The following is a 15,730-nucleotide window of genomic DNA, read 5'->3' on the forward strand; positions in this document are numbered from 1 at the left end:
AGGCATTATATGTTTTTAAAGCCATTTATTTTTATAAACCATAGAAATTCACATATAAAACTGAAGTTGAGCTCTGCTTATATTAACAAAGCCTGAACCATCATTCCAAAAGTAGGTTTTTGGCTTAAATTTGTGATACTTGATATAATTGTACACTCTTAAAATTAAATGTAATATTGTACAACTGCTGAGATCATGTCTTTGGAAACAAGCTTTTTTTAAAACAACTTCCATCATGAAAGGTAATTTACATTGACCTGAAAAAAGAGTAAACATCCATTACACCAGGTAAAATGCTATTTATAATTCAAAACTTTTATAAAAAGATCTGGAAAAGTACCTAAAATAGTTGTTTCTTTTTTTATATAAAATTCAGTAATAAAATATTGCTTGCAATAAATAAAACAATGGTGATGAATACTGGTGGTTCCATTATTTCTTAATACTTAAAACTGTAATTCACCTGTTATTCCAGGTTATTTACAAGTAGTTAGAAGTATTAGTTAAATTAAACTGAAATACTGGTAATCAGTGACAAAGGAAAATATTTATTAGGCTGGAAAAAATTTTAGAGGAATTTTTTGCATTCCTCCAAATATACTGCTCAAAGTATAGAGATGGTAATTATATCATGATGTTTGAGCAATATATGCACATAACCAATGTGGGAGGCTTTTAAACATCCATGTTTTTAAGACATGGTGCCCCACTGTACCATGAAGCAATGGATTCACACAGTTCAACTAATAATGGAAATGATTATATGAAATAAAAATGCTATCAATCTTTATTTTTGTCTTTAAAAACACAAATACATATATTTTTTTCCAAAATACTGCTCAAATGTGCAAGTTTTTCCCCAAAATCTAACTGATAGAGAAGCAAAAGTGGAAAATGCAAGTTTGCCATGGCTATATAGATACATTGGATTTCATGGCTGCCCGTCCCATCTGTAAACATGGCAGTTTCGAACAGTTCTTTAGCAGTTGTTCAATAGCAATATGACGGACATTAAGCTCAGAAGCTAAGGAGTCTTTTTCTTGTACTTGCTTCGTTAACTCTTCAAACACATCTGAAATTAATATAATAATTATAGTTACACTAATTAAGAGATGCAACAATGTATTTTCACTAAGAACAAAATTAAAAATGTGAGTTGTAGCTGTGCCTAGACTCAACATAAATCTACCATGGAATGTGGCAATGTGGGACCATTTTAATAATCTGATATAACTAAGGTGTCTGAACTGATTGAAAATCTTCCCCAAAGTTCTGCTTGATATATATAATTGAAGAACTAGAAAGCTGGGTTTTAAAAAATGAGACTATATCAAAAAAGGTGAAATAGACACACATATTTAATAAATATCCACACAGGGACACTTTTTTGGTGGTTGTTAGCTTTCTAAATTGACATGATAGTTTTCAACTAAGTGACAGAAAAGATTTCCATTGGTTCTCCCATACCTTCCCCAGAATGAGAAACTCTAGGTATTTGTCAGTTCACTATTTATCCTTGCTCATCTTGAGATGGTCGAAGTACAATACTGTGTTATCCATGAGACTGACTTTAGAACCATATTTTCCTTCCTATGCTTTACCAGTTAATCAGTTCTAATTCTATTCCTGTGCATCATTCCTTCCCTGGCACAAACTCCTATTAATCTATTTGTACTTGTTGGAGACATTCCTCACAATACAATCCATTCTTGCTGCAAGATGCATAACATACCGTAACGTAACATGCTAAAATTGCAAGGTTACTACTAACACAGAGAGTCATAGGACTGGAAAGGATGAATATCCAATATTTCCTAAAAACCTCCAGTGATGGAAGTTTGACTATGACATTTAAAAAATCAAACTCTGTATAACTGTCTATTGAATTAGACATGTTTCACATCCTAAAAGATAGCTAACCTGTTTCATGCGTTCTTTAAAAATGATAAAGGCATATATCTCAAACATTCCTGTCCCGATTAGCTTCTTTATACTCATATACACATTGTTTTAACTTTCCTACAAACTTCCTTTCACTACCAAGATATGTATATTACTTTTAATGTTTGTTTCCATGCAAAATAATGGAAGGACAGAGTTGGGCAATAAGAGATCACTCAGGATCACATAAGGTATGCTAAGTTGAGGATTTCATGTAATCTGATCTCTGCAGTGCACAATTTTTCTGACAGATAAATAAGCAACAACTGAATAAGCAAAGTAAGTTTCCAGGTACTTTCAGATCTGCCTTCTCCAATCAGAATCTTAACTGCCTAATATATGAGTGCTGGTAGTGCTGCACAATGTAAAGAATGCTGGGGCCTAGATGTTTTTGTCTTTAGTGCCATTTGATATGTAGGCCAGTGTATCTGTTAAGTTTGACTGTTACCCGTAATTATTGTGGGGCAAAAGAAACATTGCTACAGAACATATAGAAAATAAGCCACCCAGAGTCACTTTATTGGTGACAGGAGTGGCATATACATTTAATAATAATTTAAAAAATGGCTGAAACTGTTTTTGCTTTCAATGACTGGTACAGGTTTAATTTACATATGCATGCATGTGTGTGTACATATACACACATACATAGCATAAATCTTTTTTAGGGATATAAAATGGGAAAATACAGACTTACACAAATACTGATCAGCAAATATTAAAATGTATCTCACCATGGACTTGCTTGAGTAGTTTCCCATTCAGCTGCTCAATTTCTCTCAGAGGCATCATATTCACTGGTATAAATTAAAGACAAAGTACATTGTTAGTGAGTGAGTGTGTGTGTGTGTGTATAAATGGGAAACAATGCTTTCATACAGAACAATTAAACATTTTTTTAAAAATTAATGTATTAGTGAAGTAATTATATAAAGAAACTCAATACATTTCTTTATATTAAGTCAGTATTGGGGTTCTTTTTTCTCTCTTGGAATTATAAATCAAATTAGTAAAAGCACTAACATCTCTTTTAAAATAAAATGCAATATAAAAGTGGAGAAAAGCTGCTTTTGTAGTTTTCAACCATTCTCTTTAAAATGATGCATCCAACTTTTGTCCAAATAATTTTTATACTTTGAAATAGTAACTATTATCATGTTGCAGATTTGCTCTGAAAATAAACAGACTGATTAACAAAATTATATGGCTGTTTATGAAGGTTCCAGAAGAATCCATCAATTTAAAGTCCTTTCTAGCTGATCCAGGATTGATATAAGTAGCCTTACATTATATTCTCAAAGTAGATAGATGGACTAGTATATTTAATCAACAATGCAAATATACATGCTTAATCAAAACAAAATAGAGCTCCTTTAATGGAGCTTATGTTGTTGAAGGTAAGTGTAGATCACATTAACAAAACACAAAATAAAACGGTTGTTCCATAAATTTAATAGATTTATTTACTAGTCTTAAATTAATATGACCTCGGAGTAGTTTTTGAATTAAGAGAAGGCATATTATTTAGTATGTGTTCACAATTTAAAAATCATGTTTCTTTAGGCTAGTAGACAAACACTGTATCGCTAGATTCAAATTGTAATAATTAAAGTTATGCACCAACTAAACATTCTTTCAATACTTGCAAGTTAGTATTTTTATTTTCCAAGTGCTACAAAGTTTATATCTATAAATGAGTTTATAAATTACTTCTTGCACTTACGCTGCTCTCTGCTGTATTGGGGAAATCTTCGTACACAAGTATCTGGATCTTTTTTGGTTTTTCCCAATTCCGATGACTGATTATGACTAGACCATAATGAATTATTACAACAAAATGGTGCACTTCTTTGTTGCAACATGTCAAATCTAAAATCACTGGATTCTCTTGATTCTAGAATACTCTGTGAACAGTTTGTAATACTCCCAGAACTTTCATTGATCCATTTTGCAGAATATTTAGGGACTTGGGAATCAAACTGTGGAAGTAACTTTCTCTCTCTCTGATGTCTAAAACTAAAAATCCGATGCTGTGTTGGTTTTGAACCTTCTGAATCCAAATCCCTATCTTTGTTTTGTGCATACTGTATAATCCAGTTAATTTTTTTGCTCAAAATGTTTTTCACTTCTGCATATGTACTTTTCGATAATTTTGATTGTGGGCAACTCTGGTTTGCTATTAAGTGGAATTTCTCAAAGCAGTCTCTATGTCCCCTTAATGATCTTGTATGCAGAAGATCAGACTTTGGTATTCCTGAGAAAGGGGAAAAAAGAAATTAGTATAATTCCATGAATAATACTAAATTATATACTGAAAATACTATATATATATACATATATACATATGTAGGTCTTTGGTTATTCGGGTTTTCTCCCGCGTAAAATTGGAAGTGTCTTGGCGACATTTCGACGAAGTCTCATTCGTCATCTTCAGGCTTCAGCTTCGTGCTTCTGGGAGCAATGTGTGATTGCAGCTGTTTCTTCCTTTTTACTGCTAGTGGGGTTTGAATATATATATATATATATATATGTATGTATGTATGTATGTATGTATGTATGTATGTATGTATGTGTATATATATATAAATTAGTTTAATAATAAATTCATTCCATTATCTCACAGCAGTGTTAATGATTTCTTTGTCTCTTAGAAATTCAGAAATAGGCTGCAGATATGGTTAGCTACAGAGAGTTCTCAACTTACAACAACAATTGAGCACAGCATTTCTGTTGCTAAGCGAGACAGTTAAGTGAATTAACCAGTAACCAGAAAGTAGTAACTTATTTATTCACTAACGCCATTCTAAGTACATTTAAATCTAAAGTAATGATTATATATATATTATCAAGAGGATTTAATACTGTCACTCACTGAATCTCAATGTATTCTTTACAAATCTATTGAAAAGAGACAGAAAGAGAGTACCAACTATTCAGTCTTACAGAATTTTGTAAGTAACTTCTTAGTACTGTGATTAACCTATCTTATCACTGATATTAGTGTCGGCATAATAACAGTCACAGTATCTGTGTGGCTACTTATCTTTATTTCATGTGAGTAATATAGTAAACTTGGGATCCTTTAATTTACGAATCTTGAAAAAGCAGAAACTTAAAATTATCTCTGTTCATAAATAACAAATGGAAGTGACATGCAACCTGTTTAGTAAAACGAAAGTATGGGATTTTTCTAGTAAACTTATTACTTTCAAAGCACAATTTGTCACAAAATTCTTATGATGCTTGAAATTGTTACTGGTTTTCTGAATAAAGTCTCATTATTTTCATCTCCTAGAAGATTAATAAAAATAATGTGTCTATTTTATTCATTACTGCAAGACAATTGGTAGCTGTTTTGTCCAAACCTGCAAATTCTTCACAAAAATGCATAAGAAGCATTATTTCATTGAGAAAACGAAGGAACCATACTTAGGATATAGAAAAGTAAGCATTTATAAAATTTTAAATATATTTAAAATCTAAGGGAAATTGTTGACTAACTGATAAAGCAATGTTATCAAATTAGAAAATGTCAGACATGACTATATATGGGAAAATGTTAGGTTCCTCCCTCCCCATGTCTTTGGAGTCCATCCTGATTCATAGTAAATATAGAGAAGTCCTACAATTTTCTTGGCAAAAGTTTTCAAATTGGTTTGTCATTACTTTCTTCCTACAACTAAAAGTGAATGACTGGTCCAAAGTTACCCAACTAGGTCCATACGTAATACAGGATTAGAACTCAAGTTTCTCACTTCTAGTCCAGTGCCTTAACTATTAAACCAAACTGGCTTCAAAAAATAAGATTATAAATTCACAAAATCCTAATGCAAATCTATTATAAATATTAGTTACATTTTAGTGATTTTTTTTATTTATCTGTAGAACGATTGAGAAATAGATGAATTGGAGCTTTTTTATACACAGAGGATTACTATGTGATTTATAACTGAAAAAAATCAAAGTTCTAAACTACAAACAAACTCTACAAAACAAACTCATCTTCCCACTCAGGGATTCCTCCAAAGAAAAGACCGATGTTAGCAAAACAGGAATACAGTTATGAGTTACTATCATCACTAATCTGGAAATTGAAAGGTTTTGTTTGTTAAAGTTATTTTTTCCATGTGTCTGAAATTAGATAACACTTACCTTCAATGCTTAGCTCGAAACAAATGTGGCAGAAGGAAAGAGTCTCTCTTTCTGTTCCTAATTTGCATATGCTGCAAACATTATCATCATTTAAATCAATGTTAACAAATTGCTCTTCAGTCATAATGCCCCTAAAAGATAAAAGTTTAATAATATATTGTTACTTTTTACTCACAATATGGAATATTTAGCATCCCACACAAGGTTTGAAAAGTCAGACAGAAAAACCAGAAAAAACAAATTGGAGAATTTTGTTTTTATTTTCCAATTGATTCAAAATTGAATATATTTTCTACATTGAGATAATATCTGGCTGAAACCTAGTGATTGCTTATTGTTGTAGGCTACTGGGAGCTGGTTTTTGGATTTTTAAAAATTGTTTCATATACAAACACACTATCTTTACTGCGAGTTACACAGATTTTATGGTGTATAACACAGGTGTGTATTTGCCAGGTCACATGACTTTTTTCCCATTTGCAGAGCTGGGGTGAGCGTTGCCTTTGCGTGATGTATCTGGCTTGTGGGCTGCCAGTTTGACATCCCTGGTATATATGATCAGCCTATAGAGTATCTTAAATAAATATATAAATCATTAATGAAATACATAGAAAAAATCAGTGTCCCTTCAATAATTTCTCATTTTAATGAAAGAGTTTAAATCTTTGTGCTTGTTCAGTAATGACTTTACTATCTCAGAGCAGCGTGTGGCAGAATAATATTACACAATTTATCACACAAATAAATGCAGGGAGTAATTTTGGCAGCTCTAAGGTATCTTTTTTAGAGTAATTTTGAGCTTGTAAATTTTACCCTAGCAGAGTGTAGAATTAGTCTATGTGCTGTGAGCACAAATCATTACATTACATCTGCTAAATAAGCAGAAAGAAATGTTTTGTATTCAACTTTGTTTATATACCTCATTTATAGAATAAGTAACAATAGTCATATCAAATCAGTTGCCTTTCATTTCATTGACTGGATTAGAAAAGCACAAAATAAGCACACAAAGTTATTTCAGAATTGTTTTCTAAACAGCATTTCTCATTGGGACATGTAGGAATGTTTCTCAGGTCTTCCTTTTTCTCAAAACTGGAACTAGGCCATTTTTTCTTTGCTGAAAGGGGACCAAAAGAGATAAGATAAAGGCTTGGCCATGGCTTCAGTGAAGAGGATAGCAGACATGTGTATACTTCTACATCTCAAGTATAATTATTTCTCTATTGCTAGGGAAAACCTATATCTAAACATTTTTATTCACCTTAATGAGAACAAGAGCTTATACCAAGGACTGGCATTTTACATGGAGTCCTTTTTACAATAAAAACTAATACAGCTGGAAAACAGGAAAACTTTCTTACATTTTGGAAAACTTGAAAGCTAATTTGGGGCCAGGGTTACTTGGCACAAGTAAAGAGGCAATTTTTGTTCTCATACATTCTGGCCCTTGCACATTTGTATTCCATTGGTTTATATCTCATTGTTCCAAGGATGGCATTTGTACAAAGATCTTTTTCTCATTTCATTAGGCACACTTAAGCCTGACAATATTCACTTCCCTGCCTCTCCTTAGTCCCTTTTCAGCTGGTGGGCCCAATATCCCAATCTCCAGAGAAGCAAGCCTTTTCTGCACTGGAGGTAGATTACCCCTAGTAGGTTTCTAGAAGTGATAGAATAAGAGTCCCAACTCACCTAGGTGGTGGAAAACTGGGAAAAGCTGAGAATGGGAAAGAAGTGACGATCCCATGCATGTCGGGGGGGAAAGAAAGGTAAAAATTGAGAGGAGAACTAAACCACGCAGCTGCAATTCATCTAATAGCTAACCTGAAATTAGCACGAGTCCTTCCAGCGTTACACAAAGCAGCTTGGGAAAGAACCCAAATATTTCCTCCTTGGGCTCCAACGTCCTCGAGGGTTCCTGCCTCACCGTTCCCCTTTTAAGAGTAAATCGCGCCTCTCTAGACAAGCTCCAGCTCCACTTTGACTTGACCACAGTGAAACCCTTAGCGCTCCCAGCTCCTCCACAAGCAAGCATGCCACCCCCTGGGCACTCCTCCTCCTCACCCTGGCCACACGGGACCCGCCGCCTTCCCGAGTTCTCGGTGCTCACGATGGGCGCTCGCGAAATGGCTGTCGGAGAAACAGCAGCAGCGAAAAGTGGGAGGAAGCAGCGGCAGCAAATCTAAGCTTAAGCCTGGCCTCCCAGCATGGGGGAAACCCCGACTTTGCCTGCTTCCGGACTATACCACTGTTGGTCAGGGAGGGGTGAAAATCTAAGAGAGGGAAAAAGCTTTTTCCCCCTCTCCAACCCTCCTTTCCCTCTTCCCGCTTCTTTTCTTGTTTCTCGCTAAAGAATGGGATATGTGTACAGTAACATTTACTTTGCTGTCCCTCCGATTCGGCAGCACCGTAAAGTCATAATTCTCTCCCCCCTCCCCACGGTGTAAGGAAAACACGACCGTCAGCCCCAAACAGGTAGCAACCAGTGCTGTAAACTATAGATATACTCCCAATAGAGTTACGCATTTCCTGTTGAGAAGTCCCCCGTTCCCCGCCCAGTCTTCAGAAGTGAAATTTGGGGTATATTAGAAGATAATAAAGGATGATTGGGAACTTTAAGATTTCTCAGACGTTTTTATGGATAAGCGTATTTTCCCCCTCAAAACTGAAAGATAAATTTTAGGAAAGAGGCTTACTTGTTCATTTATTCTTCATTGCTTTATTTACTGCTTTATTCATTGCTTTACATAAACTTGTGTATGTCCCTGTGTGTGTGTATGTACCTATGTATAGCTATTTGTATTGTATTGGAATTTCAAGGTTTTTATCATCCAGATTGCTAATTTTTAACCTCTTCTTATTGAATGTGTAGCCTGAGTAAGCCCTTTAGCTAACTTTTATTTAGAATTATTTTTTAACCACTATTTTTGGATGCATGTACTTTTCCTAAACATCTTAACATTGTTAATTTAATTTTGAATATTTTGGATATCAATTTCCTTGTGCTGGTTAATGACTGCAATAAAGTTAGATATCTTTAATTTATAATTCTAATTTAAAAATAATTCTGTGTAGATGTTTTCAAATTTCTCTTAAAACTAAAATCCTACGGCATTTCAGGACCTCTTCACAATTGGATAACTGCTTTCCTGTCAAACAGACAGCAAGTGGTCAAAACTGGCAATGCTCTATCAAATCCTGTTCCTGTCAAAAGTGGCGTTCCTCAAGGCAGCATTCTTGGACTCTTCATACTATACATAAATGATCTCTTTGACCATATCTCAAGTTATTGTGTTCTCTTTGCTGATGATGTCAAACTATTTAACACCACCACCAATACTACTACCCTTCAAAAAGACCTTGACTTTGTATCCGATTGGTCTAAAACTTGGCAACTTCAAATCTCAACCAGCAAATGCTCAGTCTTACATATTGGAAAAAAGAACCCAAACACTAAGTACAAGCTTGATGGACATTACCTTACAGATGACCCTCACCCGGTTAAGACCTTGGAGTTTTCATATCAAATGATCTAAGTGCCAAAGCCACTGCAACTACATAGCAAAAAAGGCTCTAAGAGTTGTGAACCTAATTTTGCATAGCTTCTTTTCCAAAAACTCTACATCAATACAATTGAATGTGTCCAGAAATATTTTATAAGAAGAGTTCTCCACTCCTCTGAATACAACAAAATACCTTATGCCACCAGACTTGAAATCCTGGGATTAGAACATTTAGAACTCCGCCGCCTTCGACATGACCTGTGTTTAACACACAAAATCATCTATTGCAATGTCCTTCCTGTTAAAGACTACTTCAGCTTCAATCGCAATAATACAAGAGCAAACAATAGATTCAAACTTAATGTTAACCGCTTCAATCTTGATTACAGAAAATATGACTTTTGTAACAGAGTTGTTAACGCATGGAACACACTACCTGACTCTGTGGTCTCTTCTCAAACTCCCAAAAGCTTTAACCAAAAACTGTCTATCATAGACCTCACCCCATTCCTAAGAGGACTATAAGGGGCGTGCATAAGTGCACAAAAGTGCCTACTGTTCCTGTCCTATTGTTTCCTTTCATTATATATACGCTTATATGTTGTATAGTTGTTTCATACTTATGCTTATATATAATGTTGTGACAAAATAAAATAAATAAAAATAAATAAATAAAAAATAAATGACCTGCATCTTTATCCCTCTTATAGTTAGTTCCTACTAACTATAGGAACTATAGTTCATGTGCAGTGGCGGCACACATGGTTGTGCAGCAACCAGAAAGTGGAATTGATTAATCCTATAAGATTCTATTGGCAGGGTGGATGATTCTGAAGAGGACCAGGAACTTCAGGCGTAGGTCAGCACAACTCAGTGGAGGAGGTTTTCCCAAACAGCCCGCCACAAATCTGTCCTGTGGCCAGCATCATGTTCTCCATTATGTAGCTCTCTACTAAAAGCAGTGCTACAGATCTTGGAGAAAGTTCAGTCACAAGTAATAGATACCTTTATGCTATAGCTATCCTCTTTTGCTTGCCTTCAGCCTTCCAGAAATCCTGATCAGCTTTTGAAGTACATGAAGGCAGAAACAAAGTGTGTTAACTCATTTACGTAGGGTATCCCAAGTTCTGACATTCATTCAAGGCTGCTGTGAATAATCCTGCAGCCAATCTTTAAGTGTGCTGGAAGGCCAAGAAATACTTCCTTGCTTCATCTAATTTCCCCCCCCCCACGACATATCTGGAACAGCTGCTTGAGTCTATGCACAACAACCATGAGGTTGCTAGGCAGTGCTGATTCTGACTTGTGCATGAACTTGTAAATGTGTATGATTAAAAGAATTATTTTAAATAATGAAATTATTTTAATATAGAAGTCTGGCATGGATACAAATAAATGTATTCAATACTTTATTGACTGGTCAACCACAGGATCAAATTGCCTATCGGCAAGGTGAGTGGCAAACAAATTAAATGTAATAAATAAACAAGCAAACAAGCAAACAAATAAACCAACCTGATTTAAAACTACAGTAAAAAATTGCACTGCTCGGATATCAGTCAAAGACATTTATACTGCAGCATCCCTGCAGAAAGGGTTGCCACCAACAGAACACCAATCTAGGACTCTGCAGTGGTGTGATTCGTGACAGAGCACCAGCCACACCACTAGAGCACAATCAGAACATACAATCCAGGTGAGTGTACAACAAGGGCCTGATGTGGAACCAGTAAGATGGTGAGCAACAGGGAGTGGCATAGGATAAGCATGCATGAAAATAAAGACATTAGGTCTAAAATAAGAAATTACTCCTTTGCCTCAGAATCAACAAATACAACCTAATTGTAATTAATAATATAATCTATTCTGATTACCATGCAAACAATATTGCAAATTTTTGCATCTCTTAATTCCTCTATTCAAACCTATAACCTTGGTGACTCTACCCTTGGCACCAGTCAGGCTTAATACCTCCTCAGATCTTATGATTCATTTAATGAAAAGCAAACAGTAATCTAGCATGCTGCAAGAGTAATAAAATGACAACTAGTATTACTGTAAAATGATACACTGCTAAATTTGCAAACATCTTAGAGATATAGAAAACAATGCATTACAAGGGAAAATGAACTATTCTTAATACTAATTGGGTAAGAAACCAAAGGTGCTTTTTCAAAAGGCAACTGGGCTCTCTGGTTTTTCTTTGAAGACATTTCACTTCTCGTTTTGGATCAGTCCAGTTGCCTCTTGAAAAAGCACCTCTGAAACCTGGATGACTAAGAATCTCCATAGACAAATTGGGTAAAAAGAGAGCCATGCTAATTACAGAATGTCGACTTGGGAGTTACAAATAATAGGCTAGCTTTTGAGGACTAAAAACTCGTCATGAGACAAGATAACTTTAAAAAGCCATAGGAAAAGAGGAGTGACTAGTTGTGTTAATGTTGAGCTTTTAACAGTATATATTTACATTTATATTGCATATCATACCTTTTCCAGAAGCTCAAACTGTTTTGCAGAGCACTCTTGCCTGTTTTTCCCCACGATCTTGTCGCGTAGAATGGACTGAGACGGAGCGACTGCCTCAATACAATATTTTGTATCAAGTTCTATTACGATACTATATTAATATGGATTGTGGGTTAGCAATGTAAAAAAGGGTCATATTTCTTAAACAGAATAAAGTCACAATTAAACAAAACTCTTTTATATGTTTTTGCCGCTTACATCTAAAACTCCGCGATTTTTCCAGGGATTTTTATTGAGCAGTTTCCATTTCAGCCACAAGTGATTCAAGTTACTAACGGGAATTTTACTGGAGAGAATATATAATAAGTCTACTTCTTTCTATTGTATCTCTGCTATTTAAGAGCGATTGGAGACGGGATCTTCAGATTACCCTGATGAACTAGAAGGAAGGCGAGTGAAGTTCCTGTTTGTCGATAGTTTTCCGTGACGTCGCTCACAGTTACAGACTTGCACGCTCCCTTTTTGGGCAATCGAGTTGAGATGAGGTAACTTCAATTTATGACGTGAGTGCTTAGTTCTAGCCAACCACGAAGAAATGTGCAGTTTTGCACCTAGGTTTGCGATCACAGATAGATGTGTAAGACGGTAAATCTTCAGGAGACGGAAAATGTGGAACGTTTGTTTTTTTGTTTATGGTGGCGAACATAGAATTAGAATAGAATAGAATAGAATAGAACAGAACAGAATAGAATAGAATTTTTTTTTATTGGCCAAGTGTGATTGGACACACAAGGAATTTGTCTTGGTGCATATGCTCTCAGTGTACATAAAAGAAAAGATACCTTCATCAAGGTACAACATTTACAACACAAACGATGGTCATAGGGTACAATTTAACACTTAATGATAAGCATAGGGTACAATAAAGCAATCAGGAACAATCAATATCAATATAAATCATAAGGATTACCAGCAACAAAGTTGCTGGTAATTATTTTCCATAATTATTTCTTATTTTCCCCACAACATTTTACTTCTAATGGTGCTGAGATTCAGAGCAAGCCAATGAAAATGATTTTAAGGCTCTTAAGGAATAGTATAAACTCTCCTACTACTGGATTAACTCAGTTTTCAGAGATCAGAAGTATCGAATGGAATAGTCTTTTCAATTGTGTTTCTCCCACAACCTGAAAAATTACGTTCTTGAGATAGAAAGCCAGCAGCCTTCTCACTATTACAGAGCTCCAGTTTCCAGTAGCATAGATTGTGTATTTCTTTTATTCGGACACCCAACTCTATTGACTAGATTCCTTGCACTTCTGGTAAATCCACAGATGAAAAAAAAAGAAAAGAAAAGAAATGGATGGCTCTTATTTCAAGATTAAGTTACTTCATACTTTGAAAGTACAATTAAACTTTTAGGTAGCATTTCATTTTTTAAAAAATGTGGTTACTGTAATGATATTTTTCAGTACTGTATAATATCTGATGGGACATTATCAAGCATATGATAGACCACAGCCTAATCACTATGAGTTGTCTATAAAAAGTTCCCACAGGAACAGCAGAGACCACACTTAGTTGGCAGAATCTCTTTATAATGCTTTAAATAGAGAGTAAAAACTGCATTTGGTTCTGTTTACATAGTGTTAAAGAGATACCTTGCAGTATATGCAAGCAAAACCCTAGTCTTTAGAAATTGCCAGACAGCCAGCATTAAGCTCATTGTTAGCAAAGGCCTAATTTCCATGGTAGGATGAAAAGTGACTGAAATGAATTCAGAAACTGCCAACCTGCTTTGTTAATCACATTTGAATGTAATCCTGTTTTGGATCTCATGCTGCTTCAGTTTGAATGCTTGATCATGTTGTTTGGCAAATCATCACGTACAATGTTGGTTTATTTTATTTTTTTGAAGATAACTTTAAAATAGCCTACTAAATGATTTTTTATTTGGAAGATAATTATTCACCATGGTAGCCTTTAGAAAGGACACTAAGCTGGCCAGATGCATTATCTAATCACATTTGGAAATGTTTAGTTTAGCTAATTTATGGATATTTTTTTAAAGCCTCCCCCCAGTTACTTACCCAATTCAAGGGACAAGGCAGGCAGATTGAGTTGCTCACTGATGAGATGGATTGCAGCTGATGCAATTGATTGCAGCAACTGAAGCAAAGCAAGGCAGGAGTGAGCCCAAAAGAAGCAGCAAGTAGGCAAGTGGGGACCGGACAATTGGGTGGGCATGGGCGGGGTGGGTGGTGAACTACCCGCCCCCATCGCTACCGGATCATGCGATCCGGTCCAAACCAGGAGCATTTCACCTCTGGTTTTGCCCCATTTTATGACTTTCTTGCCACAGTTGTTAAGTGAATCATTCCAGTTGTTAAATTAGTAACACTGTTGTTAAATGAATCTGGTTTCATCGTTGACTTTGCTTGTCAGAAGGTTGCAAAATCTGATCACATGACCCCAGGACATAAATATGAACCAGTTGCCCAAGCTTCTGAATTTTAATCATCTGATCATGTGGATGTTACAACAATTGTGAGTGTGACTAAGTCACTTTTTTCAGTGTCATTGTAACTTTGAATGGCCACCAAATGAACTATAGTAAGTCAAGGACTATTGTATTTCATTCCAATACCCACTAAAATAAAATAAGGTATATAAATGTTTGAAATTAATAAACTGTGTATGCCTTTTTGTAATTTCACTCATCTCAATTCTCAAATGTCCAACCCAAATAGGATGATGTTTTTCTTAACTGGATTTCACCCAGACTAAGAAAAATTCCACTGAAAACAAAACATATTAATGGCAAAATCCTTGGATTTCACATATCATATATTTCTAGGGAACGAAAAGTTCTGTTTTTATCTTCAACATTTATTCTACAATGAAATATTACGTAATATAGATTCCCATAGGATCCCAACTTTCTCCTTTTAAGGTTATACTCAGGGTAGGATTAATTTTGTCAAACGTTTTTGGATTTGGCATTTTTTGGAGCAAGGAATTGGGTCACAAGTAGCTACTTAGTAAACAGCTTATTATTAGTTTCAATTAGTACAAGTATGGCAAGTGTAAAGCTTGTCTGTAATCTTTAATTTTAATTAAATCAAGTTGTGTCATATCCTTTCTTGTTTACCATCTGTTTTGCATTCCCCACTGGTTTTCTTTTTGTTTGTTATTCTGTAAGTTCAAAATACAATATGCTTCATTGGAAAGTAAAACCATATTCATCTGAAAGCTAAATGAAAGGGAGGTAGTTCCCAAAAGTGTTTCCTGGGGAAAACTAACATCTTGTGGTTAATTATCTTCACATATTTTGATTAGTCTAAAACATTGTTCAGCTTAGATGTTAATGTGATCAACCATGTTAATTTTAAAGTGAGGTGATGTTCTTGCACTCAAGGGAAGAAAATCAGTTTAGTAAAACAGTTCCTTTCTTCTCAATTTACCTCTCACTTTAAATTAAAACTCAAGTTCTCCAAGAACCTTGAAAAAGCAATCCTCTTTCACATGCATCAGTTTTATGTTTTCATTTTGACTTGCTCATTGTTATTGTTCTGGCATGCATTGTATAAAATTACTGCCTAAAAATTACTGTATTTTTCGGAGTATAAGATGCACTCCCCCCACCAAAAGTGGGTAAAAATGTC

General features: G+C 35.0%; 1 protein-coding gene across 5 annotated transcripts; it reads right to left on the reverse strand.

Moving 5' to 3' along the window:
- Positions 1-5: 5 nt before the first annotated feature.
- Positions 6-12,220, reverse strand: C5H21orf91 (chromosome 5 C21orf91 homolog). 5 transcript variants are annotated; one of them, XM_058186365.1, is made up of 5 exons: positions 12,087-12,220; positions 6,094-6,224; positions 3,665-4,195; positions 2,676-2,738; positions 6-1,072 (listed from the first exon to the last, which is right to left on the reverse strand). In XM_058186365.1, exons 2-5 carry the CDS (start codon positions 6,215-6,217, stop codon positions 912-914), a joined length of 879 nt encoding a protein of 292 aa, XP_058042348.1. In that variant the 5' UTR covers positions 6,218-6,224; positions 12,087-12,220; the 3' UTR covers positions 6-911. The 5 variants fall into 5 exon arrangements, with proteins under 5 accessions (XP_058042348.1, XP_058042345.1, XP_058042346.1 ...); XM_058186362.1 differs by lacking the exon at positions 12,087-12,220 and adding an exon at positions 8,158-8,316; XM_058186363.1 differs by lacking the exon at positions 12,087-12,220 and adding an exon at positions 7,918-8,150.
- Between the last annotated feature and the right edge of the window lie 3,510 nt (positions 12,221-15,730).

Source organism: Ahaetulla prasina, chromosome 5, assembly GCF_028640845.1.
Source record: "Ahaetulla prasina isolate Xishuangbanna chromosome 5, ASM2864084v1, whole genome shotgun sequence".
Taxonomy (NCBI): domain Eukaryota; kingdom Metazoa; phylum Chordata; class Lepidosauria; order Squamata; family Colubridae; genus Ahaetulla; species Ahaetulla prasina.

What these genes read in the sequence shown, in the direction of transcription:
- C5H21orf91 (XM_058186360.1), bottom strand. Translation starts at nt 7,844, where the DNA reads ATGCATGGGATCGTCACTTCTTTCCCATTCTCAGCTTTTCCCAGTTTT. An exon ending in CCAATACAGCAGAGAGCAGC is followed by an intron (nt 2,739 to 3,664) that starts GTAAGTGCAAGA and finishes AATTTATACCAG; the next exon opens with TGAATATGATGCCTCTGAGA. An exon ending in ACTACTCAAGCAAGTCCATG is followed by an intron (nt 1,073 to 2,675) that starts GTGAGATACATT and finishes TATTAATTTCAG; the next exon opens with ATGTGTTTGAAGAGTTAACG.